Source organism: Salmo salar, unplaced genomic scaffold, assembly GCF_905237065.1.
Source record: "Salmo salar unplaced genomic scaffold, Ssal_v3.1, whole genome shotgun sequence".
Lineage (NCBI taxonomy): Eukaryota > Metazoa > Chordata > Actinopteri > Salmoniformes > Salmonidae > Salmo > Salmo salar.
In genome coordinates, this window is record NW_025548666.1 from 89370 (window position 1) to 115000 (window position 25631).

Here is a 25631-nt window from a genome sequence, read left to right on the forward strand (position 1 = left end):
CGGCATTGGCACATATTTCAGCAAATAAACACCTGTTTTAAAAAAGAAAACTGTGTCTAAATGAATTCTTTACGAGTGGAACTTCAGTGAGAACCGTAAAGATTGTGGAACAGCAGATAAACGAGCAACGACTCTGACGGGATGAGACAGCAGTGGGGTTGGACATGGAGGAGACAGCAGTGGGGTTGGACATGGAGGAGACAGCAGTGGGGTTTGGACATGGAGGAGACAGCAGTGGGGTTTGGACATGGAGGAGACAGCAGTGGGGGTTGGACATGGAGGAGACAGCAGTGGGGTTTGGACATGGAGACAGCAGTGGGGTTGGACATGGAGGAGACAGCAGTGGGGTTGGACATGGAGGAGACAGCAGTGGGGGTTGGACATGGAGGAGACAGCAGTGGGGTTTGGACATGGAGGAGACAGCAGTGGGGTTTGGACATGGAGGAGACAGCAGTGGGGTTGGACATGGAGGAGACAGCAGTGGGGTTTGGACATGGAGGAGACAGCAGTGGGGTTTGGACATGGAGGAGACAGCAGTGGGGTTGGACATGGAGGAGACAGCAGTGGGGTTTGGACATGGAGGAGACAGCAGTGGGGTTTGGACATGGAGGAGACAGCAGTGGGGTTGGACATGGATGAGACAGCAGTGGGGTTTGGACATGAGAGACAGCAGTGGGGTTTGGACATGGAGGAGACAGCAGTGGGTTTGGACACAGAGACAGCAGTGGGGTTTGGACATGGAGGAGACAGCAGTGGGGTTTGGACATGGAGGAGACAGCAGTGGGGTTTGGACATGGAGGAGACAGCAGTGGGGTTTGGACATGGAGGAGACAGCAGTGGGGTTTGGACATGGAGGAGACAGCAGTGGGGTTTGGACATGGAGGAGACAGCAGTGGGGTTTGGACATGGAGGAGACAGCAGTGGGGTTTGGACATGGATGAGACAGCAGTGGGGTTTGGACATGGAGGAGACAGCAGTGGGGTTTGGACATGGAGGAGACAGCAGTGGGGTTTGGACACGGAGGAGACAGCAGTGGGGTTTGGACATGGAGGAGACAGCAGTGGGGTTTGGACATGGAGGAGACAGCAGTGGGGGTTGGACACAGAGACAGCAGTGGGGTTTGGACACGGAGGAGACAGCAGTGGGGTTTGGACATGGAGGAGACAGCAGTGGGGTTGGACATGGAGGAGACAGCAGTGGGGTTTGGACATGGAGGAGACAGCAGTGGGGTTTGGACATGGAGGAGACAGCAGTGGGGGTTGGACACAGAGACAGCAGTGGGGTTTGGACATGGAGGAGACAGCAGTGGGGTTTGGACATGGAGGAGACAGCAGTGGGGTTTGGACATGGAGGAGACAGCAGTGGGGTTTGGACATGGAGGAGACAGCAGTGGGGTTTGGACACGGAGGAGACAGCAGTGGGGTTTGGACAGCAGAGACAGCAGTGGGGTTTGGACATGGAGGAGACAGCAGTGGGGTTTGGACATGGAGGAGACAGCAGTGGGGTTTGGACATGGAGGAGACAGCAGTGGGGTTTGGACATGGAGGAGACAGCAGTGGGGTTTGGACATGGAGGAGACAGCAGTGGGGTTTGGACATGGAGGAGACAGCAGTGGGGTTTGGACATGGAGGAGACAGCAGTGGGGTTTGGACATGGAGGAGACAGCAGTGGGGTTTGGACATGGAGGAGACAGCAGTGGGGTTTGGACAGAGAGACAGCAGTGGGGTTTGGACATGGAGGAGACAGCAGTGGGGTTTGGACATGGAGGAGACAGCAGTGGGGTTTGGACATGGAGGAGACAGCAGTGGGGTTTGGACATGGAGGAGACAGCAGTGGGGTTTGGACATGGAGGAGACAGCAGTGGGGTTGGACATGGAGGAGACAGCAGTGGGGTTTGGACATGGATGAGACAGCAGTGGGGTTTGGACATGGAGGAGACAGCAGTGGGGTTTGGACATGGAGGAGACAGCAGTGGGGTTTGGACACGGAGGAGACAGCAGTGGGGTTTGGACATGGATGAGACAGCAGTGGGGTTTGGACATGGAGGAGACAGCAGTGGGGTTTGGACATGGAGGAGACAGCAGTGGGGTTTGGACACAGAGACAGCAGTGGGGTTTGGACATGGAGGAGACAGCAGTGGGGTTTGGACATGGAGGAGACAGCAGTGGGGGTTGGACATGGAGGAGACAGCAGTGGGGTTTGGACATGGAGGAGACAGCAGTGGGGTTGGGACATGGAGGAGACAGCAGTGGGGTTTGGACATGGATGGCTCAACTACCAACAAGATCTCATGCTTTCATTTCAGTATTCAACGTTTGTCTGGGGGGGGGGGGGGGAATAAACGTCTATGGGGGAAGTGAAAGTAGGGAAAGGTTAAGGTTGTTAAAACAGATTATTATTTTTTTTTTACTGTTTAGCATAAAGGAATACATGCTCACGTTGCTCAGGGTGGACGGTGTTGAAGGCGTCTCCTGTCGTCCTGGGGACCTGGACAAACGTTGAATACTGAAGTCTATCTGCTGTGATCTCGCTGTAACAACAGAGGGGATACAAGGCTCAACAAGGCCCAGTGAGAGAATGGTGCTGAAGAACTACATCTGGGCTGGCTGATAGGGAGCCCTAGTCTGTCTCTCTGATCTGGGCTGGCTGAAAGGGAGCCCTAGTCTCTCTCTCTGATCTGGGCTGGCTGATAGGGAGCCCTAGTCTGTCTCTCTGATCTGGGCTGGCTGATAGGAAGCCCTGGTCTCTCTCTCTGATCTGGGCTGGCTGATAGGAAGCCCTAGTCTGTCTCTCTCTGATCTGGGCTGGCTGATAGGGAGCCCTAGTCTGTCTCTCTGATCTGGGCTGGCTGATAGGGAGCCCTAGTCTGTCTCTCTGATCTGGGCTGGCTGATAGGGAGCCCTAATCTGTCTCTCTGGGCTGGCTGATAGGGAGTCCTAGTCTGTCTCTCTCTGATCTGGGCTGGCTGATAGGGAGCCCTAGTCTGTCTCTCTGATCTGGGCTGGCTGATAGGGAGCCCTAGTCTGTCTCTCTGATCTGGGCTGGCTGATAGGGAGCCCTAGTCTGTCTCTCTGATCTGGGCTGGCTGATAGGGAGCCCTAGTCTGTCTCTCTGGGCTGGCTGATAGGAAGCCCTAATCTGTCTCTCTCTGATCTGGGCTGGCTGATAGGAAGCCCTAGTCTGTCTCTCTGATCTGGGCTGGCTGATAGGAAGCCCTAGTCTGTCTCTCTGATCTGGGCTGGCTGATAGGGAGCACTAGTCTGTCTCTCTGATCTGGGCTGGCTGATAGGGGAGCCCTAGTCTGTCTCTCTGATCTGGGCTGGCTGATAGGGAGCCCTAGTCTGTCTCTCTGGGCTGGCTGATAGGGAGTCCTAGTCTGTCTCTCTCTGATCTGGGCTGGCTGATAGGGAGCCCTAGTCTGTCTCTCTGATCTGGGCTGGCTGATAGGGAGCCCTAGTCTGTCTCTCTGATCTGGGCTGGCTGATAGGGAGCACTAGTCTGTCTCTCTGATCTGGGCTGGCTGATAGGGAGCCCTAGTCTGTCTCTCTGATCTGGGCTGGCTGATAGGGAGCCCTAGTCTGTCTCTCTGATCTGGGCTGGCTGATAGGGAGCCCTAATCTGTCTCTCTGGGCTGGCTGATAGGGAGTCCTAGTCTGTCTCTCTCTGATCTGGGCTGGCTGATAGGGAGCCCTAGTCTGTCTCTCTGATCTGGGCTGGCTGATAGGGAGCCCTAGTCTGTCTCTCTGATCTGGGCTGGCTGATAGGGAGCCCTAGTCTGTCTCTCTGATCTGGGCTGGCTGATAGGAAGCCCTAGTCTGTCTCTCTGATCTGGGCTGGCTGATAGGGAGCACTAGTCTGTCTCTCTGATCTGGGCTGGCTGATAGGGAGCCCTAGTCTGTCTCTCTCTGATCTGGGCTGGCTGATAGGGAGCCCTAGTCTGTCTCTCTGATCTGGGCTGGCTGATAGGAAGCCCTAGTCTGTCTCTCTGATCTGGCTGATAGGGAGCCCTAGTCTGTCTCTCTGATCTGGGCTGGCTGATAGGGAGCACTAGTCTGTCTCTCTGATCTGGGCTGGCTGATAGGGAGCACTAGTCTGTCTCTCTGATCTGGGCTGGCTGATAGGGAGCCCTAGTCTGTCTCTCTCTGATCTGGGCTGGCTGATAGGGAGCCCTAGTCTGTCTCTCTGATCTGGGCTGGCTGATAGGAAGCCCTAGTCTGTCTCTCTGATCTGGCTGATAGGGAGCCCTAGTCTGTCTCTCTGATCTGGGCTGGCTGATAGGGAGCCCTAGTCTGTCTCTCTCTGATCTGGGCTGGCTGATAGGAAGCCCTAGTCTGTCTCTCTGGGCTGGCTGATAGGGAGCCCTAGTCTCTCTCTCTGATCTGGGCTGGCTGATAGGAAGCCCTAGTCTGTCTCTCTCTGATCTGGGCTGGCTGATAGGGAGCCCTGGTCTGTCTCTCTGATCTGGGCTGGCTGATAGGGAGCCCTAGTCTGTCTCTCTCTGATCTGGGCTGGCTGATAGGAAGCCCTAGTCTGTCTCTCTGGGCTGGCTGATAGGGAGCCCTAGTCTGTCTCTCTCTGATCTGGGCTGGCTGATAGGGAGCCCTAGTCTGTCTATCTGATCTGGGCTGGCTGATAGGAAGCCCTAGTCTGTCTCTCTGATCTGGGCTGGCTGATAGGAAGCCCTAGTCTGTCTCTCTCTGATCTGGGCTGGCTGATAGGAAGCCCTAGTCTGTCTCTCTCTGATCTGGGCTGGCTGATAGGGAGCCCTAGTCTGTCTATCTGATCTGGGCTGGCTGATAGGAAGCCCTAGTCTGTCTCTCTGATCTGGGCTGGCTGATAGGAAGCCCTAGTCTGTCTCTCTGATCTGGGCTGGCTGATAGGGAGCCCTAGTCTGTCTCTCTGATCTGGGCTGGCTGATAGGGAGCCCTAGTCTGTCTCTCTCTGATCTGGGCTGGCTGATAGGGAGCCCTAGTCTCTCTCTCTGATCTGGGCTGGCTGATAGGGAGCCCTAGTCTGTCTATCTGATCTGGGCTGGCTGATAGGAAGCCCTAGTCTGTCTCTCTCTGATCTGGGCTGGCTGATAGGGAGCCCTAGTCTGTCTATCTGATCTGGGCTGGCTGATAGGAAGCCCTAGTCTGTCTCTCTCTGATCTGGGCTGGCTGATAGGGAGCCCTAGTCTGTCTCTCTGATCTGGGCTGGCTGATAGGGAGCCCTAGTCTGTCTCTCTGATCTGGGCTGGCTGATAGGAAGCCCTAGTCTGTCTCTCTGGGCTGGCTGATAGGGAGCCCTAGTCTCTCTCTCTGATCTGGGCTGGCTGATAGGGAGCCCGAGTCTCTGTCTCTTATCTGGGCTGGCTGATAGGGAGCCCTAGTCTCTCTCTCTGATCTGGGCTGGCTGATAGGGAGCCCGAGTCTCTGTCTCTTATCTGGGCTGGCTGATAGGGAGCCCTAGTCTGTCTCTCTCTGATCTGGGCTGGCTGATAGGGAGCCCTAGTCTGTCTATCTGATCTGGGCTGGCTGATAGGAAGCCCTAGTCTGTCTCTCTGATCTGGGCTGGCTGATAGGAAGCCCTAGTCTGTCTCTCTGATCTGGGCTGGCTGATAGGGAGCCCTAGTCTGTCTCTCTGATCTGGGCTGGCTGATAGGGAGCCCTAGTCTGTCTCTCTCTGATCTGGGCTGGCTGATAGGGAGCCCTAGTCTCTCTCTCTGATCTGGGCTGGCTGATAGGGAGCCCTAGTCTGTCTATCTGATCTGGGCTGGCTGATAGGAAGCCCTAGTCTGTCTCTCTCTGATCTGGGCTGGCTGATAGGGAGCCCTAGTCTGTCTATCTGATCTGGGCTGGCTGATAGGAAGCCCTAGTCTGTCTCTCTCTGATCTGGGCTGGCTGATAGGGAGCCCTAGTCTGTCTCTCTGATCTGGGCTGGCTGATAGGGAGCCCTAGTCTGTCTCTCTGATCTGGGCTGGCTGATAGGAAGCCCTAGTCTGTCTCTCTGGGCTGGCTGATAGGGAGCCCTAGTCTCTCTCTCTGATCTGGGCTGGCTGATAGGGAGCCCGAGTCTCTGTCTCTTATCTGGGCTGGCTGATAGGGAGCCCTAGTCTCTCTCTCTGATCTGGGCTGGCTGATAGGGAGCCCGAGTCTCTGTCTCTTATCTGGGCTGGCTGATAGGGAGCCCTAGTCTGTCTCTCTCTGATCTGGGCTGGCTGATAGGGAGCCCGAGTCTCTGTCTCTTATCTGGGCTGGCTGATAGGGAGCCCTAGTCTGTCTCTCTGATCTGGGCTGGCTGATAGGGAGCCCTAGTCTCTCTCTCTGATCTGGGCTGGCTGATAGGGAGCCCTGGTCTGTCTCTCTGATCTGGGCTGGCTGATAGGGAGCCCTAGTCTCTCTCTCTGATCTGGGCTGGCTGATAGGGAGCCCTAGTCTCTCTCTCTGATCTGGGCTGGCTGATAGGGAGCCCTAGTCTGTCTCTCTGATCTGGGCTGGCTGATAGGGAGCCCTGGTCTGTCTCTCTCTGATCTGGGCTGGCTGATAGGGAGCCCTAGTCTGTCTCTCTGGGCTGGCTGATAGGGAGCCCTAGTCTCTCTCTCTGATCTGTGCTGGCTGATAGGAAGCCCTAGTCTGTCTCTCTCTGATCTGGGCTGGCTGATAGGGAGCCCTGGTCTGTCTCTCTGATCTGGGCTGGCTGATAGGGAGCCCTAGTCTGTCTCTCTCTGATCTGGGCTGGCTGATAGGAAGCCCTAGTCTGTCTCTCTGGGCTGGCTGATAGGGAGCCCTAGTCTGTCTCTCTCTGATCTGGGCTGGCTGATAGGGAGCCCTAGTCTGTCTATCTGATCTGGGCTGGCTGATAGGAAGCACTAGTCTGTCTCTCTGATCTGGGCTGGCTGATAGGAAGCCCTAGTCTGTCTCTCTCTGATCTGGGCTGGCTGATAGGAAGCCCTAGTCTGTCTCTCTCTGATCTGGGCTGGCTGATAGGGAGCCCTAGTCTGTCTATCTGATCTGGGCTGGCTGATAGGAAGCCCTAGTCTGTCTCTCTGATCTGGGCTGGCTGATAGGAAGCCCTAGTCTGTCTCTCTGATCTGGGATGGCTGATAGGGAGCCCTAGTCTGTCTCTCTGATCTGGGCTGGCTGATAGGGAGCCCTAGTCTGTCTCTCTCTGATCTGGGCTGGCTGATAGGGAGCCCTAGTCTCTCTCTCTGATCTGGGCTGGCTGATAGGGAGCCCTAGTCTGTCTATCTGATCTGGGCTGGCTGATAGGAAGCCCTAGTCTGTCTCTCTCTGATCTGGGCTGGCTGATAGGGAGCCCTGGTCTGTCTATCTGATCTGGGCTGGCTGATAGGAAGCCCTAGTCTGTCTCTCTCTGATCTGGGCTGGCTGATAGGGAGCCCTAGTCTGTCTCTCTGATCTGGGCTGGCTGATAGGGAGCCCTAGTCTGTCTCTCTGATCTGGGCTGGCTGATAGGAAGCCCTAGTCTGTCTCTCTGGGCTGGCTGATAGGGAGCCCTAGTCTCTCTCTCTGATCTGGGCTGGCTGATAGGGAGCCCGAGTCTCTGTCTCTTATCTGGGCTGGCTGATAGGGAGCCCTAGTCTCTCTCTCTGATCTGGGCTGGCTGATAGGGAGCCCGAGTCTCTGTCTCTTATCTGGGCTGGCTGATAGGGAGCCCTAGTCTGTCTCTCTCTGATCTGGGCTGGCTGATAGGGAGCCCGAGTCTCTGTCTCTTATCTGGGCTGGCTGATAGGGAGCCCTAGTCTGTCTCTCTGATCTGGGCTGGCTGATAGGGAGCCCTAGTCTCTCTCTCTGATCTGGGCTGGCTGATAGGGAGCCCTGGTCTGTCTCTCTGATCTGGGCTGGCTGATAGGGAGCCCTAGTCTGTCTCTCTGATCTGGGCTGGCTGATAGGGAGCCCTAGTCTCTCTCTCTGATCTGGGCTGGCTGATAGGGAGCCCTAGTCTGTCTCTCTGATCTGGGCTGGCTGATAGGGAGCCCTAGTCTGTCTCTCTCTGATCTGGGCTGGCTGATAGGGAGCCCTGGTCTGTCTCTCTCTGATCTGGGCTGGCTGATAGGGAGCCCTGGTCTGTCTCTCTGATCTGGGCTGGCTGATAGGGAGCCCTAGTCTCTCTCTCTGATCTGGGCTGGCTGATAGGGAGCCCTAGTCTCTCTCTCTGATCTGGGCTGGCTGATAGGGAGCCCTAGTCTGTCTCTCTGATCTGGGCTGGCTGATAGGGAGCCCTAGTCTGTCTCTCTCTGATCTGGGCTGGCTGATAGGGAGCCCTGGTCTGTCTCTCTGATCTGGCTGATAGGGAGCCCTAGTCTGTCTCTCTGATCTGGGCTGGCTGATAGGGAGCCCTAGTCTCTCTCTCTGATCTGGGCTGGCTGATAGGGAGCCCTAATCTGTCTCTCTGGGCTGGCTGATAGGGAGCCCTAGTCTGTCTCTCTGATCTGGGCTGGCTGATAGGGAGCCCTAGTCTGTCTCTCTGATCTGGGCTGGCTGATAGGAAGCCCTAGTCTGTCTCTCTCTGATCTGGGCTGGCTGATAGGGAGCCCTAGTCTGTCTCTCTGATCTGGCTGATAGGGAGCCCTAGTCTGTCTCTCTGATCTGGGCTGGCTGATAGGGAGCCCTAGTCTGTCTCTCTGGGCTGGCTGATAGGAAGCCCTAGTCTGTCTCTCTGATCTGGCTGATAGGGAGCCCTAGTCTGTCTCTCTGATCTGGGCTGGCTGATAGGGAGCCCTAGTCTGTCTCTCTGGGCTGGCTGATAGGAAGCCCTAGTCTGTCTCTCTGATCTGGGCTGGCTGATAGGAAGCCCTAGTCTGTCTATCTGATCTGGGCTGGCTGATAGGGGGCCCTAGTCTGTCTCTCTCTGATCTGGGCTGGCTGATAGGGAGCCCTAGTCTGTCTCTCTGATCTGGGCTGGCTGATAGGAAGCCCTAGTCTCTCTCTCTGATCTGGGCTGGCTGATAGGGAGCCCTAGTCTCTCTCTCTGATCTGGGCTGGCTGATTGGGAGCCCGAGTCTCTGTCTCTTATCTGGGCTGGCTGATAGGGAGCCCTAGTCTGTCTCTCTGATCTGGGCTGGCTGATAGGGAGCCCTAGTCTCTCTCTCTGATCTGGGCTGGCTGATAGGGAGCCCTAGTCTGTCTCTCTGATCTGGGCTGGCTGATAGAGGGCCCTAGTCTCTCTCTCTGATCTGGGCTGGCTGATAGGGAGCCCTAGTCTGTCTATCTGATCTGGGCTGGCTGATAGGAAGCCCTAGTCTGTCTCTCTCTGATCTGGGCTGGCTGATAGGGAGCCCTGGTCTGTCTCTCTGATCTGGGCTGGCTGATAGGGAGCCCTAGTCTGTCTCTCTGATCTGGGCTGGCTGATAGGAAGCCCTAGTCTGTCTCTCTGGGCTGGCTGATAGGGAGCCCTAGTCTGTCTCTCTGATCTGGGCTGGGCTGGCTGATAGAGGGCCCTAGTCTGTCTCTCTCTGATCTGGGCTGGCTGATAGGGAGCCCTAGTCTGTCTCTCTGGGCTGGCTGATAGGGAGCCCTAGTCTCTCTCTCTGATCTGGGCTGGCTGATAGGGAGCCCTAGTCTGTCTCTCTGGGCTGGCTGATAGGGAGCCCTAGTCTGTCTCTCTGATCTGGGCTGGCTGATAGGGAGCCCTAGTCTGTCTCTCTCTGATCTGGGCTGGCTGATAGGAAGCCCTAGTCTGTCTCTCTGGGCTGGCTGATAGGGAGCCCTATTCTCTCTCTCTGATCTGGGCTGGCTGATAGGGAGCCCTAGTCTGTCTCTCTGATCTGGGCTGGCTGATAGGGATCCCTAGTCTGTCTATCTGATCTGGGCTGGCTGATAGGGAGCCCTAGTCTGTCTCTCTGATCTGGGCTGGCTGATAGGAAGCCCTAATCTGTCTCTCTCTGATCTGGGCTGGCTGATAGGAAGCCCTAGTCTGTCTCTCTGATCTGGCTGATAGGGAGCCCTGGTCTGTCTCTCTGATCTGGGCTGGCTGATAGGGAGCCCTGGTCTGTCTCTCTGATCTGGGCTGGCTGATAGGGAGCCCTAGTCTGTCTATCTGATCTGGGCTGGCTGATAGGGAGCCCTAGTCTGTCTCTCTGATCTGGGCTGGCTGATAGGGAGCCCTAGTCTCTCTCTCTGATCTGGGCTGGCTGATAGGGAGCCCTAGTCTCTCTCTCTGATCTGGGCTGGCTGATAGGGAGCCCTAGTCTGTCTCTCTGATCTGGGCTGGCTGATAGGGAGCCCTAGTCTGTCTCTCTGGGCTGGGCTGTATGTATTATTATAACGTTTATAGAGGTCATACTGGTCACGTTGTATTGAGTAAAAGCTGTGTGTCTATCAAAGCTCGAGCCTTAAGATGAAACAATAACAAAACGCCTCTGTTTTGGGTAGGCCTGGAGAAATGTAACCCATCTCAAATTCATACACACAGCTATGGATGCAAGGACTGAGCCTTCTTGGTTTATCAAATGTATAATTTTAACCGTGTTTTGAGGCTATATTGCGTTTGTTTGCAAACATTGGAAGTAAAACAAGCGTATATGTTGGGTTCTGACGCGGGGGTGACAGTTGAGCTGAGCTCTTGAGGCATTATTAAGTTATATTCGTCAATAATCTATGCTTGTATCATACATGTATAAGTCCCCCCCCCCTAAATAAAGGATGTGGCAACTAAGGAATCTAGCCGATAAGGAAGTAGATGACTGTCTCCAATTGAATTCTGTCTCCGGTTGTGTTCAGTGATTTGAAGCAAATAAACTCCCAGGCTATTGAAGTTTAATGGTAGTAATAAACTGTTACAGTTAGTTACAGTGATGATTCAGTTGTTAAAAAATGATTCAGTTGGTTACAGTGATGATTCAGTTGGTTACAATGATGATTCAGTTGGTTACAATGATGATTCAGTTACTTACAATGATGATTCAGTTGGTTACAATGATGATTCAGTTAGAAAAGTGATGATTCAGTTGGTTACAATGATGATTCAGTTGGTTACAATGATATTATTGGCAGAAGCATGATGATACAATGATCAGTTGGTTACAATGATGATTCAGTTGGTTACAATGATGATTCAGTTGGTTACAATGATGATTCAGTTGGTTACAATGATGATTCAGTTGGTTACAATGATGATTCAGTTGGTTACAATGATGATTCAGTTGGTTACAATGATGATTCAGTTGGTTACAATGATGATTCAGTTGGTTACAATGATGATTCAGTTGGTTACAGTGATGATTCAGTTGGTTACAATGATGATTCAGTTGGTAGACCTATCTTTGCTAGGTAAAGCCCCGCCTTATCTCAGCTCACTGGTCACCATAGCAGCACCCACCCGTAGCACACGCTCCAGCAGGAATATCTCACTGGTCACCCCCAAAGCCAACTCCTCCTTTGGCCACCTTTCCTTCCAGTTCTCTGCTGCCAATGACTGGAACGAACTGCAGAAATCGCTGAAGCTGGAGACTCATATCTCCCTCACTAGCTTTAAGCACCAGCTGTCAGAGCAGCTCACAGATCACTGCACCTGTACATAGCCCATCTGTAAACAGCCCATCTATCTACCTCATCCCCATACTGTATTTATTTATTTATCTTGCTCCTTTGCACCCCAGTATCTCTACTTGCACATTCATCTTCTGCACATCTACCATTCCAGTGTTTAATTGCTATATTGTAATTACTTCGCCACCATGGCCTATTTACTGCCTTAAATTACCTAATTTGCACTCACTGTATATAGACTTTTCTACTGTATTATTGACTGTATGTTTGTTTTACTCCGTGTGTAACTCTGTGTTGTTGTATGTTGTCGAACTGCTTTGCTTTATCTTGGCCAGGTCGCAGTTGTAAATGAGTCACAGATTCAGATTCAACCGTATCAGAGTCGATTCAACCGTATCCTAGTCGATTCAACCGTATCCTAGTCGATTCAACCGTATCCTAGTCGATTCAACCTAGTCGATTCAACCGTATCCTAGTCGATTCAACCTAGTCGATTCAACCGTATCCTAGTCGATTCAACCGTGTCCTAGTCGATTCAACCGTATCCTAGTCGATTCAACCGTATCAGAGTCGATTCAACCGTATCCTAGTCGATTCAACCGTATCCTAGTCGATTCAACCGTATCAGAGTCGATTCAACCGTATCCTAGTCGATTCAACCGTATCCTAGTCGATTCAACGATTCAACCGTATCCTAGTCGATTCAACCGTATCCTAGTCGATTCAACCGTATCAGAGTCGATTCAACCGTATCCTAGTCGATTCAACCGTATCCTAGTCGATTCAACCGTATCAGAGTCGATTCAACCGTATCCTAGTCGATTCAACCGTATCCTAGTCGATTCAACGATTCAACCGTATCCTAGTCGATTCAACCGTATCCTAGTGGATTCAACCGTATCCTAGTCGATTCAACCATATCCTAGTCAATTCAACCGTATCCTGGTCGCTTCAACCGTATCCTAGTCGATTCAACCGTATCAGAGTCGATTCAACCGTATCCTAGTCGATTCAACCGTATCCTAGTCGATTCAACCGTATCCTAGTCGATTCAACCGTATCCTAGTCGATTCAACCTAGTCGATTCAACCGTATCCTAGTCGATTCAACCTAGTCGATTCAACCGTATCCTAGTTGATTCAACCGTATCAGAGTCGATTCAACCGTATCCTAGTCGATTCAACCGTATCCTAGTCGATTCAACCGTATCCTAGTCGATTCAACCGTATCAGAGTCGATTCAACCGTATCCTAGTCGATTCAACCGTATCCTAGTCGATTCAACCGTATCAGAGTCGATTCAACCGTATCCTAGTCGATTCAACCGTATCCTAGTCGATTCAACCTAGTCGATTCAACCGTATCCTAGTCGATTCAACCTAGTCGATTCAACCGTATCCTAGTCGATTCAACCGTGTCCTAGTCGATTCAACCGTATCCTAGTCGATTCAACCGTATCAGAGTCGATTCAACCGTATCCTAGTCGATTCAACCGTATCCTAGTCGATTCAACCGTATCCTAGTCGATTCAACCGTATCAGAGTCGATTCAACCGTATCCTAGTCGATTCAACCGTATCCTAGTCGATTCAACGATTCAACCGTATCCTAGTCGATTCAACCGTATCCTAGTGGATTCAACCGTATCCTAGTCGATTCAACGATTCAACCGTATCCTAGTCGATTCAACCGTATCCTAGTCGATTCAACCGTATCCTAGTCGATTCAACCGTATCCTGGTCGCTTCAACCGTATCCTAGTCGATTCAACCGTATCCTAGTCGATTCAACCGTATCAGAGTCGATTCAACCGTATCCTAGTCGATTCAACCGTATCCTAGTCGATTCAACGATTCAACCGTATCCTAGTCGATTCAACCGTATCCTAGTGGATTCAACCGTATCCTAGTCGATTCAACGATTCAACCATATCCTAGTCGATTCAACCGTATCCTGGTCGCTTCAACCGTATCCTAGTCGATTCAACCGTATCAGAGTCGATTCAACCGTATCCTAGTCGATTCAACCGTATCCTAGTCGATTCAACCGTATCCTAGTCGATTCAACCTAGTCGATTCAACCGTATCCTAGTCGATTCAACCTAGTCGATTCAACCGTATCCTAGTTGATTCAACCGTATCAGAGTCGATTCAACCGTATCCTAGTCGATTCAACCGTATCCTAGTCGATTCAACCGTATCTTAGTCGATTCAACCGTATCAGAGTCGATTCAACCGTATCCTAGTCGATTCAACCGTATCCTAGTCGATTCAACCGTATCAGAGTCGATTCAACCGTATCCTAGTCGATTCAACCGTATCCTAGTCGATTCAACCGTATCCTAGTCGATTCAACCTAGTCGATTCAACCGTATCCTAGTCGATTCAACCTAGTCGATTCAACCGTATCCTAGTCGATTCAACCGTGTCCTAGTCGATTCAACCGTATCCTAGTCGATTCAACCGTATCAGAGTCGATTCAACCGTATCCTAGTCGATTCAACCGTATCCTAGTCGATTCAACCGTATCAGAGTCGATTCAACCGTATCCTAGTCGATTCAACCGTATCCTAGTCGATTCAACGATTCAACCGTATCCTAGTCGATTCAACCGTATCCTAGTGGATTCAACCGTATCCTAGTCGATTCAACGATTCAACCGTATCCTAGTCGATTCAACCGTATCCTAGTCGATTCAACCGTATCCTAGTCGATTCAACCGTATCCTGGTCGCTTCAACCGTATCCTAGTCGATTCAACCGTATCAGAGTCGATTCAACCGTATCCTAGTCGATTCAACCGTATCCTAGTCGATTCAACCGTATCCTAGTCGATTCAACCGTTTCCTAGTCGATTCAACCGTATCCTAGTCGATTCAACCGTATCCTAGTCGATTCAACCGTATCAGAGTCGATTCAACCGTATCCTAGTCGATTCAACCGTATCCTAGTCGGTTCAACCGTATCCTAGTCGATTCAACCGTATCCTAGTCGATTCAACCGTATCCTAGTCGATTCAACCTAGTCGATTCAACCGTATCCTAGTCGATTCAACCTAGTCGATTCAACGGTATCCTAGTCGATTCAACCGTATCAGAGTCGATTCAACCGTATCCTAGTCGATTCAACCGTATCCTAGTCGATTCAACCGTATCAGAGTCGATTCAACCGTATCCTAGTCGATTCAACCGTATCCTAGTCGATTCAACCGTATCCTAGTTGATTCAACCGTATCAGAGTCGATTCAACCGTATCCTAGTCGATTCAACCGTATCCTAGTCGATTCAACCGTATCCTAGTCGATTCAACCTAGTCGATTCAACCGTATCCTAGTCGATTCAACCTAGTCGATTCAACCGTATCCTAGTCGATTCAACCGTGTCCTAGTCGATTCAACCGTATCCTAGTCGATTCAACCGTATCAGAGTCGATTCAACCGTATCCTAGACGATTCAACCGTATCCTAGTCGATTCAACCGTATCAGAGTCGATTCAACCGTATCCTAGTCGATTCAACCGTATCCTAGTCGATTCAACGATTCAACCGTATCCTAGTGGATTCAACCGTATCCTAGTGGATTCAACCGTATCCTAGTCGATTCAACGATTCAACCATATCCTAGTCGATTCAACCGTATCCTGGTCGATTCAACGATTCAACCGTATCCTAGTTGATTCAACCTAGTCGATTCAACCGTATCAGAGTCGATTCAACCGTATCCTAGTCGATTCAACCGTATCCTAGTCGATTCAATCGTATCCTAGTCGATTCAACCGTTTCCTAGTCGATTCAACCGTATCCTAGTCGATTCAACCGTATCCTAGTCGATTCAACCGTATCCTAGTCGATTCAACCGTATCCTAGTCGATTCAACCTAGTCGATTCAACCGTATCCTAGTCGATTCAACCTAGTCGATTCAACCGTATCCTAGTCGATTCAACCGTATCAGAGTCGATTTAACCGTATCAGAGTCGATTCAACCGTATCAGAGTCGGTTCAACCGTATCCTATTCGATTCAACCGTATCCTAGTCGATTCAACCGTATCAGAGTCGATTCAACCGTATCAGAGTCGATTCAACCGTATCCTAGTCGATTCATTGGTATCTTCAGTGTTTCAGTGTAGCTCTGTTGTGTGGAAGTGTGTTTGACGCTCATACACTCTGTCTGCGATGTTTGTGTGTGTTCTTCAGTGGAGTGGCGAAGGCCCGTGTGATGGCGTATTTTGGCGAGGGGGAGGGGCCTATCCATGTGGACAACGCGAAGTGTTCTGGCGAGGAGCGTTCGTTGGTCGACTGCCTCAAACAGCCAACCGGGTCGCATGACTGTCGCCATAGCGAAGACGCCGGGGTCATCTGTGACTACGGCCAATCACGGTTCAGCGACGCAGAGGGCAAAGGTCGGTGGTGATGTCACAAACATGTTTTTATCTTACGTCAATCTGTTCTAAGGGGAAATCAACCATGAATAGAGATTGAACGATTCATTCCGGTTAAAATGTTAAAGATACGACTGTATCTGTCCGTGGACCCCCCCATCCCAGCCGTAGACCCCCCCATCCCATCCCAGCCGTGGACCCCCCCCCCCAACCCAGCCGTAGACCCCCCCAACCCAGCCGTGGACCCCCCCATCCCAGCCGTAGACCCCCCCCCCCAACCCAGCCAAATGAGATGATATAGAAATATAGACCTAGAACCTGATTTAAATAGAGAGGACATAGAGATGATATAGAAATATGGACCTAGAACCTGATTTAAATAGAGAGGACATAGAGATGATATAGAAATATAGACCTAGAACCTGATTTAACGAGAGGACATAGAGATGATATAGAAATATGGACCTAGAACCTGATTTAAATAGAGAGGACATAGAGATGATATAGAAATATAGACCTAGAACCTGATTTAACGAGAGGACATAGAGATGATATAGAAATATATAAGTAGAACCTGATTTAACGAGAGAGGACATAGAGATGATATAGAAATATAGACCTAGAACCTGATTTAACGAGAGGACATAGAGATGATATAGAAATATAGACCTAGAACCTGATTTAACAAGAGTACGTAGAGATGATATAGAAATATAGACCTAGAACCTGATTTAATGAGAGGACATATAGATAATATAGAAATATAGACCTAGAACCTGATTTAACAAGAGGACGTAGAGATTATATAGAAATATAGACCTAGAACCTGATTTAATGAGAGGACATATAGATAATATAGAAATATAGACCTAGAACCTGATTTAACGAGAGGACATAGAGATGATATAGAAATATGGACCTAGAACCTGATTTAAATAGAGAGGACATAGAGATGATATAGAAATATAGACCTAGAACCTGATTTAACGAGAGGACATAGATATGATATAGAAATATGGACCTAGAACCTGATTTAAATAGAGAGGACATAGAGATGATATAGAAATATAGACCTAGAACCTGATTTAACGAGAGGACATAGAGATGATATAGAAATATGGACCTAGAACCTGATTTAAATAGAGATGACATAGAGATGATATAGAAATATAGACCTAGAACCTGATTTAACGAGAGGACATAGAGATGATATAGAAATATATAAGTAGAACCTGATTTAACGAGAGAGGACATAGAGATGATATAGAAATATAGACCTAGAACCTGATTTAACGAGAGGACATAGAGATGATATAGAAATATAGACCTAGAACCTGATTTAACAAGAGTACGTATAGATGATATAGAAATATAGACCTAGAACCTGATTTAATGAGAGGACATATAGATAATATAGAAATATAGACCTAGAACCTGATTTAACAAGAGGACGTAGAGATGATATAGAAATATAGACCTAGAACCTGATTTAATGAGAGGACATATAGATAATATAGAAATATAGACCTAGAACCTGATTTAACGAGAGGACATAGAGATGATATAGAAATATAGACCTAGAACCTGATTTAACGAGAGGACATATAGATAATATAGAAATATAGACCTAGAACCTGATTTAACGAGAGAGGACATAGAGGAGATATAGAAATATAGACCTAGAACCTGATTTAACGAGAGGACATAGAGATGATATAGATTATATAGAACTAGAACCTGATTTAAATAGAGAGGACATATAGATAATATAGAAATATAGACATAGAACCTGATTAAACGAGAGAACATATAGATAATATAGAAATATAGACCTAGAACCTGATTTAACGAGAGAGGACATAAAGATAATATAGAAATATAGACCTAGATCGTGATTTTAAATAAAGAGGACATAGAGATGATATAGAAATATAGACCTAGAACCTGATTAAACGAGAGAACATATAGATAATATAGAAATATAGACCTAGAACCTGATTTAACGAGTAAGGACATAAAGATAATATAGAAATATAGACCTAGATCCTGATTTTAAATAAAGAGGACATAGAGATGATATAGAAATATAGACCTAGAACCTGATTTAACGAGAGGACATAGAGATGATATAAATTATATAGAACTAGAACCTTATTTAAATAGAGAGGACATAAAGACCAGAGAAACAGGGTCTTAGTTAGTTAACTGGTCTTAGCTTCCATAAGAGGAGACACACAGTAAACTCTACTGAATCTGTCCTGTCTGATAGACTGACTGTCCTGTCTGCTAGACTGACTGACTGACCTGTCTGCTAGACTGGCTGACTGTCCTGTCTGCTAGACTGACTGACTGTCCTGTCTGATAGACTGGCTGTCCTGTCTGATAGACTGACTGACTGTCCTGTCTGCTAGACTGACTGGCTGTCCTGTCTGCTAGACTGGCTGACTGTCCTGTCTGCTAGACTGACTGACTGTCCTGTCTGCTAGACTGACTGGCTGTCCTGTCTGCTAGACTGACTGTCCTGTCTGCTAGACTGACTGACTGTCCTGTCTGCTAGACTGACTGTCCTGTCTGCTAGACTGACTGACTGTCCTGTCTGCTAGACTGACTGACTGTCCTGTCTGCTAGACTGACTGACTGTCCTGTCTGCTAGACTGACTGACTGTCCTGTCTGCTAGACTGACTGACTGTCCTGTCTGCTAGACTTTAGGCTTAGGGGCTAGGGTTACAATTGGGGTTAGGATTAGGGTTAACGTCCCTGTCTGTCTGTGTTAGGTCCTAAACTAACGTTCCTGTCTGTCTGTGTTAGGTCCTAAACTAACGGTCCTGTCTGTCTGTGTTAGATCCTGTCTGTCTGTGTTAGATCCTAAACTAACGTTCCTGTCTGTCTGTGTTAGGTCCTAAACTAACGGTCCTGTCTGTCTGTGTTAGGTCCTAAACTAACGTCCCTGTCTGTCTGTGTTAGGTCCTAAACTAACGGTCCTGTCTGTCTGTGTTAGGTCCTAAACTAACGGTCCTGTCTGTCTGTGTTAGGTCCTAAACTAACGTCCCTGTCTGTCTGTGTTAGGTCCTAAACTAACGTCCCTGTCTGTCTGTGTTAGGTCCTAAACTAACGTCCCTGTCTGTCTGTGTTAGGTCCTAAACTAACGTCCCTGTCTGTCTGTGTTAGGTCCTAAACTAACGTCCCTGTCTGTCTGTGTTAGGTCCTAAACTAACGGTCCTGTCTGTCTGTGTTAGGTCCTAAACTAACGGTCCTGTCTGTCTGTGTTAGGTCCTAAACTAACAGTCCTGTCTGTCTGTGTTAGGTCCTAAACTAACGTCCCTGTCTGTCTGTGTTAGGTCCTAAACTAACAGTCCTGTCTGTCTGTGTTAGGTCCTAAACTAACGTCCCTGTCTGTCTGTGTTAGGTCCTAAACTAACGTCCCTGTCTGTCTGTGTTAGGTCCTAAACTAACGGTCCTGTCTGTCTGTGTTAGGTCCTAAACTAACGTTCCTGTCTGTCTGTGTTAGATCCTGTCTGTCTGTGTTAGATCCTGTCTGTCTGTGTTAGGTCCTAAACTAACGTTCCTGTCTGTCTGTGTTAGGTCCTAAACTAACGGTCCTGTCTGTCTGTGTTAGGTCCTAAACTAACGTCCCTGTCTGTCTGTGTTAGGTCCTAAACTAACGGTCCTGTCTGTCTGTGTTAGGTCCTAAACTAACGGTCCTGTCTGTCTGTGTTAGGTCCTAAACTAACGTCCCTGTCTGTCTGTGTTAGGTCCTAAACTAACGTCCCTGTCTGTCTGTGTTAGGTCCTAAACTAACGTCCCTGTCTGTCTGTGTTAGGTCCTAAACTAACGTCCCTGTCTGTCTGTGTTAGGTCCTAAACTAACGTCCCTGTCTGTCTGTGTTAGGTCCTAAACTAACGGTCCTGTCTGTCTGTGTTAGGTCCTAAACTAACGTTCCTGTCTGTCTGTGTTAGATCCTGTCTGTCTGTGTTAGATCCTGTCTGTCTGTGTTAGGTCCTAAACTAACGTCCCTGTCTGTCTGTGTTAGGTCCTAAACTAACGGTCCTGTCTGTCTGTGTTAGGTCCTAAACTAACGGTCCTGTCTGTCTGTGTTAGGTCCGGGGGAGTCTGTGTTAGGTCCTGTCTGTCTGTGTTAGGTCCTAAACTAACGGTCCTGTCTGTCTGTGTTAGATCCGGGGGAGTCTGTGTTAGATCCTGTCTGTGGGTTGAGGCTGATACAAACACGCCAACGCAGAATCATAGGAGGAGAAAACTCACTGAGGTAAGGAGAGAAAGATATATATATATATATATATATATATATATATACACTGAGGTAAGGAGAGAAAGATATATATATATATATATATATACATATACTGAGGTAAGGAGAGAAAGATATATATATATATATATGTACATACATATACTGAGGTAAGGAGAGAAAGATATATATATATATATGTACATACATATACTGAGGTAAGGAGAGAAAGATATATATATATATATGTACATACATATATATATGTACATACATATACTGAGGTAAGGAGAGAAAGATATATACTGTGTATATATGTATATATATATATATATATATATACTACTATGTGTCCAGATGTAGTGACATTGTGTTTGTGGTTCCTAAACAGCTAGTTGATCTGGTGTGTTGATGGGGGTTGTAGTTCTAGTATGGGTGTCTGATGGGTGTTGTAGTTCTAGTATGGGTGTCTGATGGGTGTTGTAGTTCTAGGAGGCGTGCCTGGTGGGTGTTGTAGTTCTAGCAGGCGTGTCTGATGGGTGTTGTAGTTCTAGTATGGGGGGTCTGATGGGTGTTGTAGTTCTAGTATGAGTGTCTGGTGGGTGTTGTAGTTCTAGTATGTGTGTCTAATGGGTGTTGTAGTTCTAGTATGAGTGTCTGGTGGGTGTTGTAGTTCTAGAATGTGTGTCTAAAGGGTGTCGTAGTTCTAGTATGGGTGTATGATGGTTGTTGTAGTTCTAGTATGTGTGTCTAATGGGTGTTCTAGTATGCATGTCTAACTCTCATCAGTTCTATTGTTTGTTTATAACAGTGTGTGTGTGTGTGTGTGTGTGTGTGTGTGCGTGCGTGCGTGCGTGCGTGCGTGCGTGTGTGTAGGGGAGGCTGGCCATGGCAGGCTGCGCTGCGTCTCAGAGGCTCTCGGGGGGACGGAAGGTTGGTGTGTGGAGCGACTCTCATCAGTTCCTGTTGGATCCTCACCTCAGCTCACTGCTTTAAGAGGTAACTCCCCTCACCTCAGCTCACTGCTTTAAGAGGTAACTCCCCTCCCCTCCCCTCACCTCACTGCTTTAAGAGGTAACTCCCCTCCCCTCACCTCAGCTCACTGCTTTAAGAGGTAACTCCCCTCACCTCAGCTCACTGCTTTAAGAGGTAACTCCCCTCCCCTCCCCTCACCTCACTGCTTTAAGAGGTAACTCCCCTCCCCTCACCTCAGCTCACTGCTTTAAGAGGTAACTCCCCTCCCCTCCCCTCACTGCTTTAAGAGGTAACTCCCCTCCCCTCACCTCACCTCACTGCTTTAAGAGGTAACTCCCCTCCCCTCCCCTCAGCTCACTGCTTTAAGAGGTAACTCCCCTCCCCTCCCCTCACCTCACTGCTTTAAGAGGTAACTCCCTCCCCTCCCCTCCCCTCAGCTCACTGCTTTAAGAGGTAACTCCCCTCCCCTCCCCTCAGCTCACTGCTTTAAGAGGTAACTCCCCTCCCCTCCCCTCACCTCACTGCTTTAAGAGGTAACTCCCCTCCCCTCCCCTCACCTCACTGCTTTAAGAGGTAACTCCCTCCCCTCCCCTCACCTCACTGCTTTAAGAGGTAACTCCCTCCCCTCCCCTCAGCTCACTGCTTTAAGAGGTAACTCCCCTCCCCTCAGCTCACTGCTTTAAGAGGTAACTCCCCTCCCCTCACCTCACTGCTTTAAGAGGTAACTCCCCTCCCCTCCCCTCAGCTCACTGCTTTAAGAGGTAACTCCCCTCCCCTCCCCTCACTGCTTTAAGAGGTAACTCCCCTCCCCTCCCCTCAGCTCACTGCTTTAAGAGGTAACTCCCCTCCCCTCCCCTCACTGCTTTAAGAGGTAACTCCCCTCCCCTCCCCTCAGCTCACTGCTTTAAGAGGTAACTCCCCTCCCCTCCCCTCAGCTCACTGCTTTAAGAGGTAACTCCTCTCCTCCCCTCACCTCACTGCTTTAAGAGGTAACTCCCCTCCCCTCCCCTCAGCTCACTGCTTTAAGAGGTAACTCCCCTCCCCTCCCCTTAGCTCACTGCTTTAAGAGGTAACTCCCCTCCCCTCACCTCAGCTCACTGCTTTAAGAGGTAACTCCCCTCCCCTCAGCTCACTGCTTTAAGAGGTAACTCCCCTCCCCTCCCCTCAGCTCACTGCTTTAAGAGGTAACTCCCCTCCCCTCCCCTCACCTCACTGCTTTAAGAGGTAACTCCCCTCCCCTCCCCTCACCTCACTGCTTTAAGAGGTAACTCCCCTCCCCTCACCTCACCTCACTGCTTTAAGAGGTAACTCCCCTCCCCTCCCCTCAGCTCACTGCTTTAAGAGGTAACTCCCCTCCCCTCACCTCACCTCACTGCTTTAAGAGGTAACTCCCCTCACCTCACTGCTTTAAGAGGTAACTCCCCTCCCCTCCCCTCAGCTCACTGCTTTAAGAGGTAACTCCCCTCCCCTCCCCTCAGCTCACTGCTTTAAGAGGTAACTCCCCTCCCCTCCCCTCCCCTCAGCTCACTGCTTTAAGAGGTAACTCCCCTCCCCTCCCCTCACCTCACCTCACTGCTTTAAGAGGTAACTCCCCTCCACTCCCCTCAGCTCACTGCTTTAAGAGGTAACTCCCTCCCCTCAGCTCACTGCTTTAAGAGGTAACTCCCCTCCCCTCCCCTCAGCTCACTGCTTTAAGAGGTAACTCCCCTCCCCTCAGCTCACTGCTTTAAGAGGTAACTCCCCTCCTCCCCTCACCTCACCTCACTGCTTTAAGAGGTAACTCCCCTCCCCTCCCCTCAGCTCGCTGCTTTAAGAGGAAACTCCCCTCCCCTCCCCTCAGCTCACTGCTTTAAGAGGTAACTCCCCTCCCCTCCCCTCACCTCACCTCACTGCTTTAAGAGGTAACTCCCCTCCACTCCCCTCAGCTCACTGCTTTAAGAGGTAACTCCCCTCCCCTCAGCTCACTGCTTTAAGAGGTAACTCCCCTCCCCTCCCCTCAGCTCACTGCTTTAAGAGGTAACTCCCCTCCCCTCAGCTCACTGCTTTAAGAGGTAACTCCCCTCCCCTCCCCTCACCTCACCTCACTGCTTTAAGAGGTAACTCCCCTCCCCTCCCCTCAGCTCGCTGCTTTAAGAGGAAACTCCCCTCCCCTCCCCTCAGCTCAATGCTTTAAGAGGTAACTCCCCTCCCCTCCCCTCAGCTCACTGCTTTAAGAGGTAACTCCCCTCCCCTCAGCTCACTGCTTTAAGAGGTAACTCCCCTCCCCTCCCCTCAGCTCGCTGCTTTAAGAGGAAACTCCCCTCCCCTCCCCTCAGCTCACTGCTTTAAGAGGTAACTCCCCTCACCTCACCTCACCTCACTGCTTTAAGAGGTAACTCCCCTCCCCTCAGCTCACTGCTTTAAGAGGTAACTCCCCTCCCCTCACCTCACCTCACTGCTTTAAGAGGTAACTCCCCTCCCCTCCCCTCAGCTCACTGCTTTAAGAGGTAACTCCCCTCCCCTCAGCTCACTGCTTTAAGAGGTAACTCCCCTCCCCTCAGCTCACTGCTTTAAGAGGTAACTCCCCTCCCCTCACCTCACCTCACTGCTTTAAGAGGTAACTCCCCTCCCCTCCCCTCAGCTCACTGCTTTAAGAGGTAACTCCCCTCCCCTCCCCTCAGCTCACTGCTTTAAGAGGTAACTCCCCTCCCCTCACCTCACCTCACTGCTTTAAGAGGTAACTCCCTCCCCTCCCCTCAGCTCACTGCTTTAAGAGGTAACTCCCCTCCCCTCACCTCACCTCACTGCTTTAAGAGGTAACTCCCCTCCCCTCACCTCACCTCACTGCTTTAAGAGGTAACTCCCCTCCCTCCCCTCAGCTCACTGCTTTAAGAGGTAACTCCCCTCCCCTCACCTCAGCTCACTGCTTTAAGAGGTAACTCCCCTCCCCTCCCCTCACCTCACTGCTTTAAGAGGTAACTCCCCTCCCTCACCTCACCTCAGCTCACTGCTTTAAGAGGTAACTCCCCTCCCCTCCCCTCAGCTCACTGCTTTAAGAGGTAACTCCCCTCCCCTCCCCTCAGCTCACTGCTTTAAGAGGTAACTCCCCTCCCCTCAGCTCACTGCTTTAAGAGGTAACTCCCCTCCCCTCCCCTCACCTCACCTCACTGCTTTAAGAGGTAACTCCCCTCCCCTCCCCTCAGCTCGCTGCTTTAAGAGGAAACTCCCTCCCCTCCCCTCAGCTCACTGCTTTAAGAGGTAACTCCCCTCCCCTCCCCTCAGCTCACTGCTTTAAGAGGTAACTCCCCTCCCCTCAGCTCACTGCTTTAAGAGGTAACTCCCCTCCCCTCCCCTCAGCTCGCTGCTTTAAGAGGAAACTCCCCTCCCCTCCCCTCAGCTCACTGCTTTAAGAGGTAACTCCCCTCACCTCACCTCACCTCACTGCTTTAAGAGGTAACTCCCCTCCCCTCAGCTCACTGCTTTAAGAGGTAACTCCCCTCCCCTCACCTCACCTCACTGCTTTAAGAGGTAACTCCCCTCCCCTCCCCTCAGCTCACTGCTTTAAGAGGTAACTCCCCTCCCCTCAGCTCACTGCTTTAAGAGGTAACTCCCCTCCACTCAGCTCACTGCTTTAAGAGGTAACTCCCCTCCCCTCAGCTCACTGCTTTAAGAGGTAACTCCCCTCCCCTCACCTCACCTCACTGCTTTAAGAGGTAACTCCCCTCCCCTCCCCTCAGCTCACTGCTTTAAGAGGTAACTCCCCTCCCCTCACCTCACCTCACTGCTTTAAGAGGTAACTCCCTCCCCTCCCCTCAGCTCACTGCTTTAAGAGGTAACTCCCTCCCCTCACCTCACCTCACTGCTTTAAGAGGTAACTCCCCTCCCCTCACCTCACCTCACTGCTTTAAGAGGTAACTCCCCTCCCCTCCCCTCAGCTCACTGCTTTAAGAGGTAACTCCCCTCCCCTCACCTCAGCTCACTGCTTTAAGAGGTAACTCCCCTCCCCTCCCCTCACCTCACTGCTTTAAGAGGTAACTCCCCTCCCCTCACCTCACCTCAGCTCACTGCTTTAAGAGGTAACTCCCCTCTCCTCCCCTCAGCTCACTGCTTTAAGAGGTAACTCCCCTCCCCTCCCCTCAGCTCACTGCTTTAAGAGGTAACTCCCCTCCCCTCAGCTCACTGCTTTAAGAGGTAACTCCCCTCCCCTCCCCTCACAGTCAAACCATTCCTCATGCAATAGAGGTATGAGGTCATTGCCAAGTAGATTGTGTGTGTGTGTGTGTGTGTGTGTGTGTGTGTGTGTGTGTGTGTGTGTGTGTGTGTGTGTGTGTGTGTGTGTGTGAGGTTACAGGAAGGTAAAGATGGTTGGAGCCAATTTTGAGTAGGATGTATACCTCCATGTTTCATATGACGTTCTGAGTTCGATGTAAACACTGTGTCTCTCAGCCCCTTCACAGATTTTATCTGTGATATTTTCAAATGTTTGAGTTGGTTATGAAATCCAGAGACAGATCAGGTTACACACACACACACACACACACACACACACACACACACACACACACAC

General features: G+C 50.2%; 1 protein-coding gene across 1 annotated transcript in view; it reads left to right on the top strand.

Moving 5' to 3' along the window:
• The window catches only part of prss12 (serine protease 12), a 111553-nt gene that overhangs the window by 64041 nt on the left and 21881 nt on the right, over window positions 1–25631 (top strand). Inside the window, exons 7-9 of the mRNA XM_045712643.1 lie at window positions 15679–15884; window positions 20038–20128; window positions 20987–21109. Of these exons, the coding sequence (XP_045568599.1) occupies window positions 15679–15884; window positions 20038–20128; window positions 20987–21109 (420 nt within the window). The remainder of the gene's footprint in view (window positions 1–15678; window positions 15885–20037; window positions 20129–20986; window positions 21110–25631) is intronic.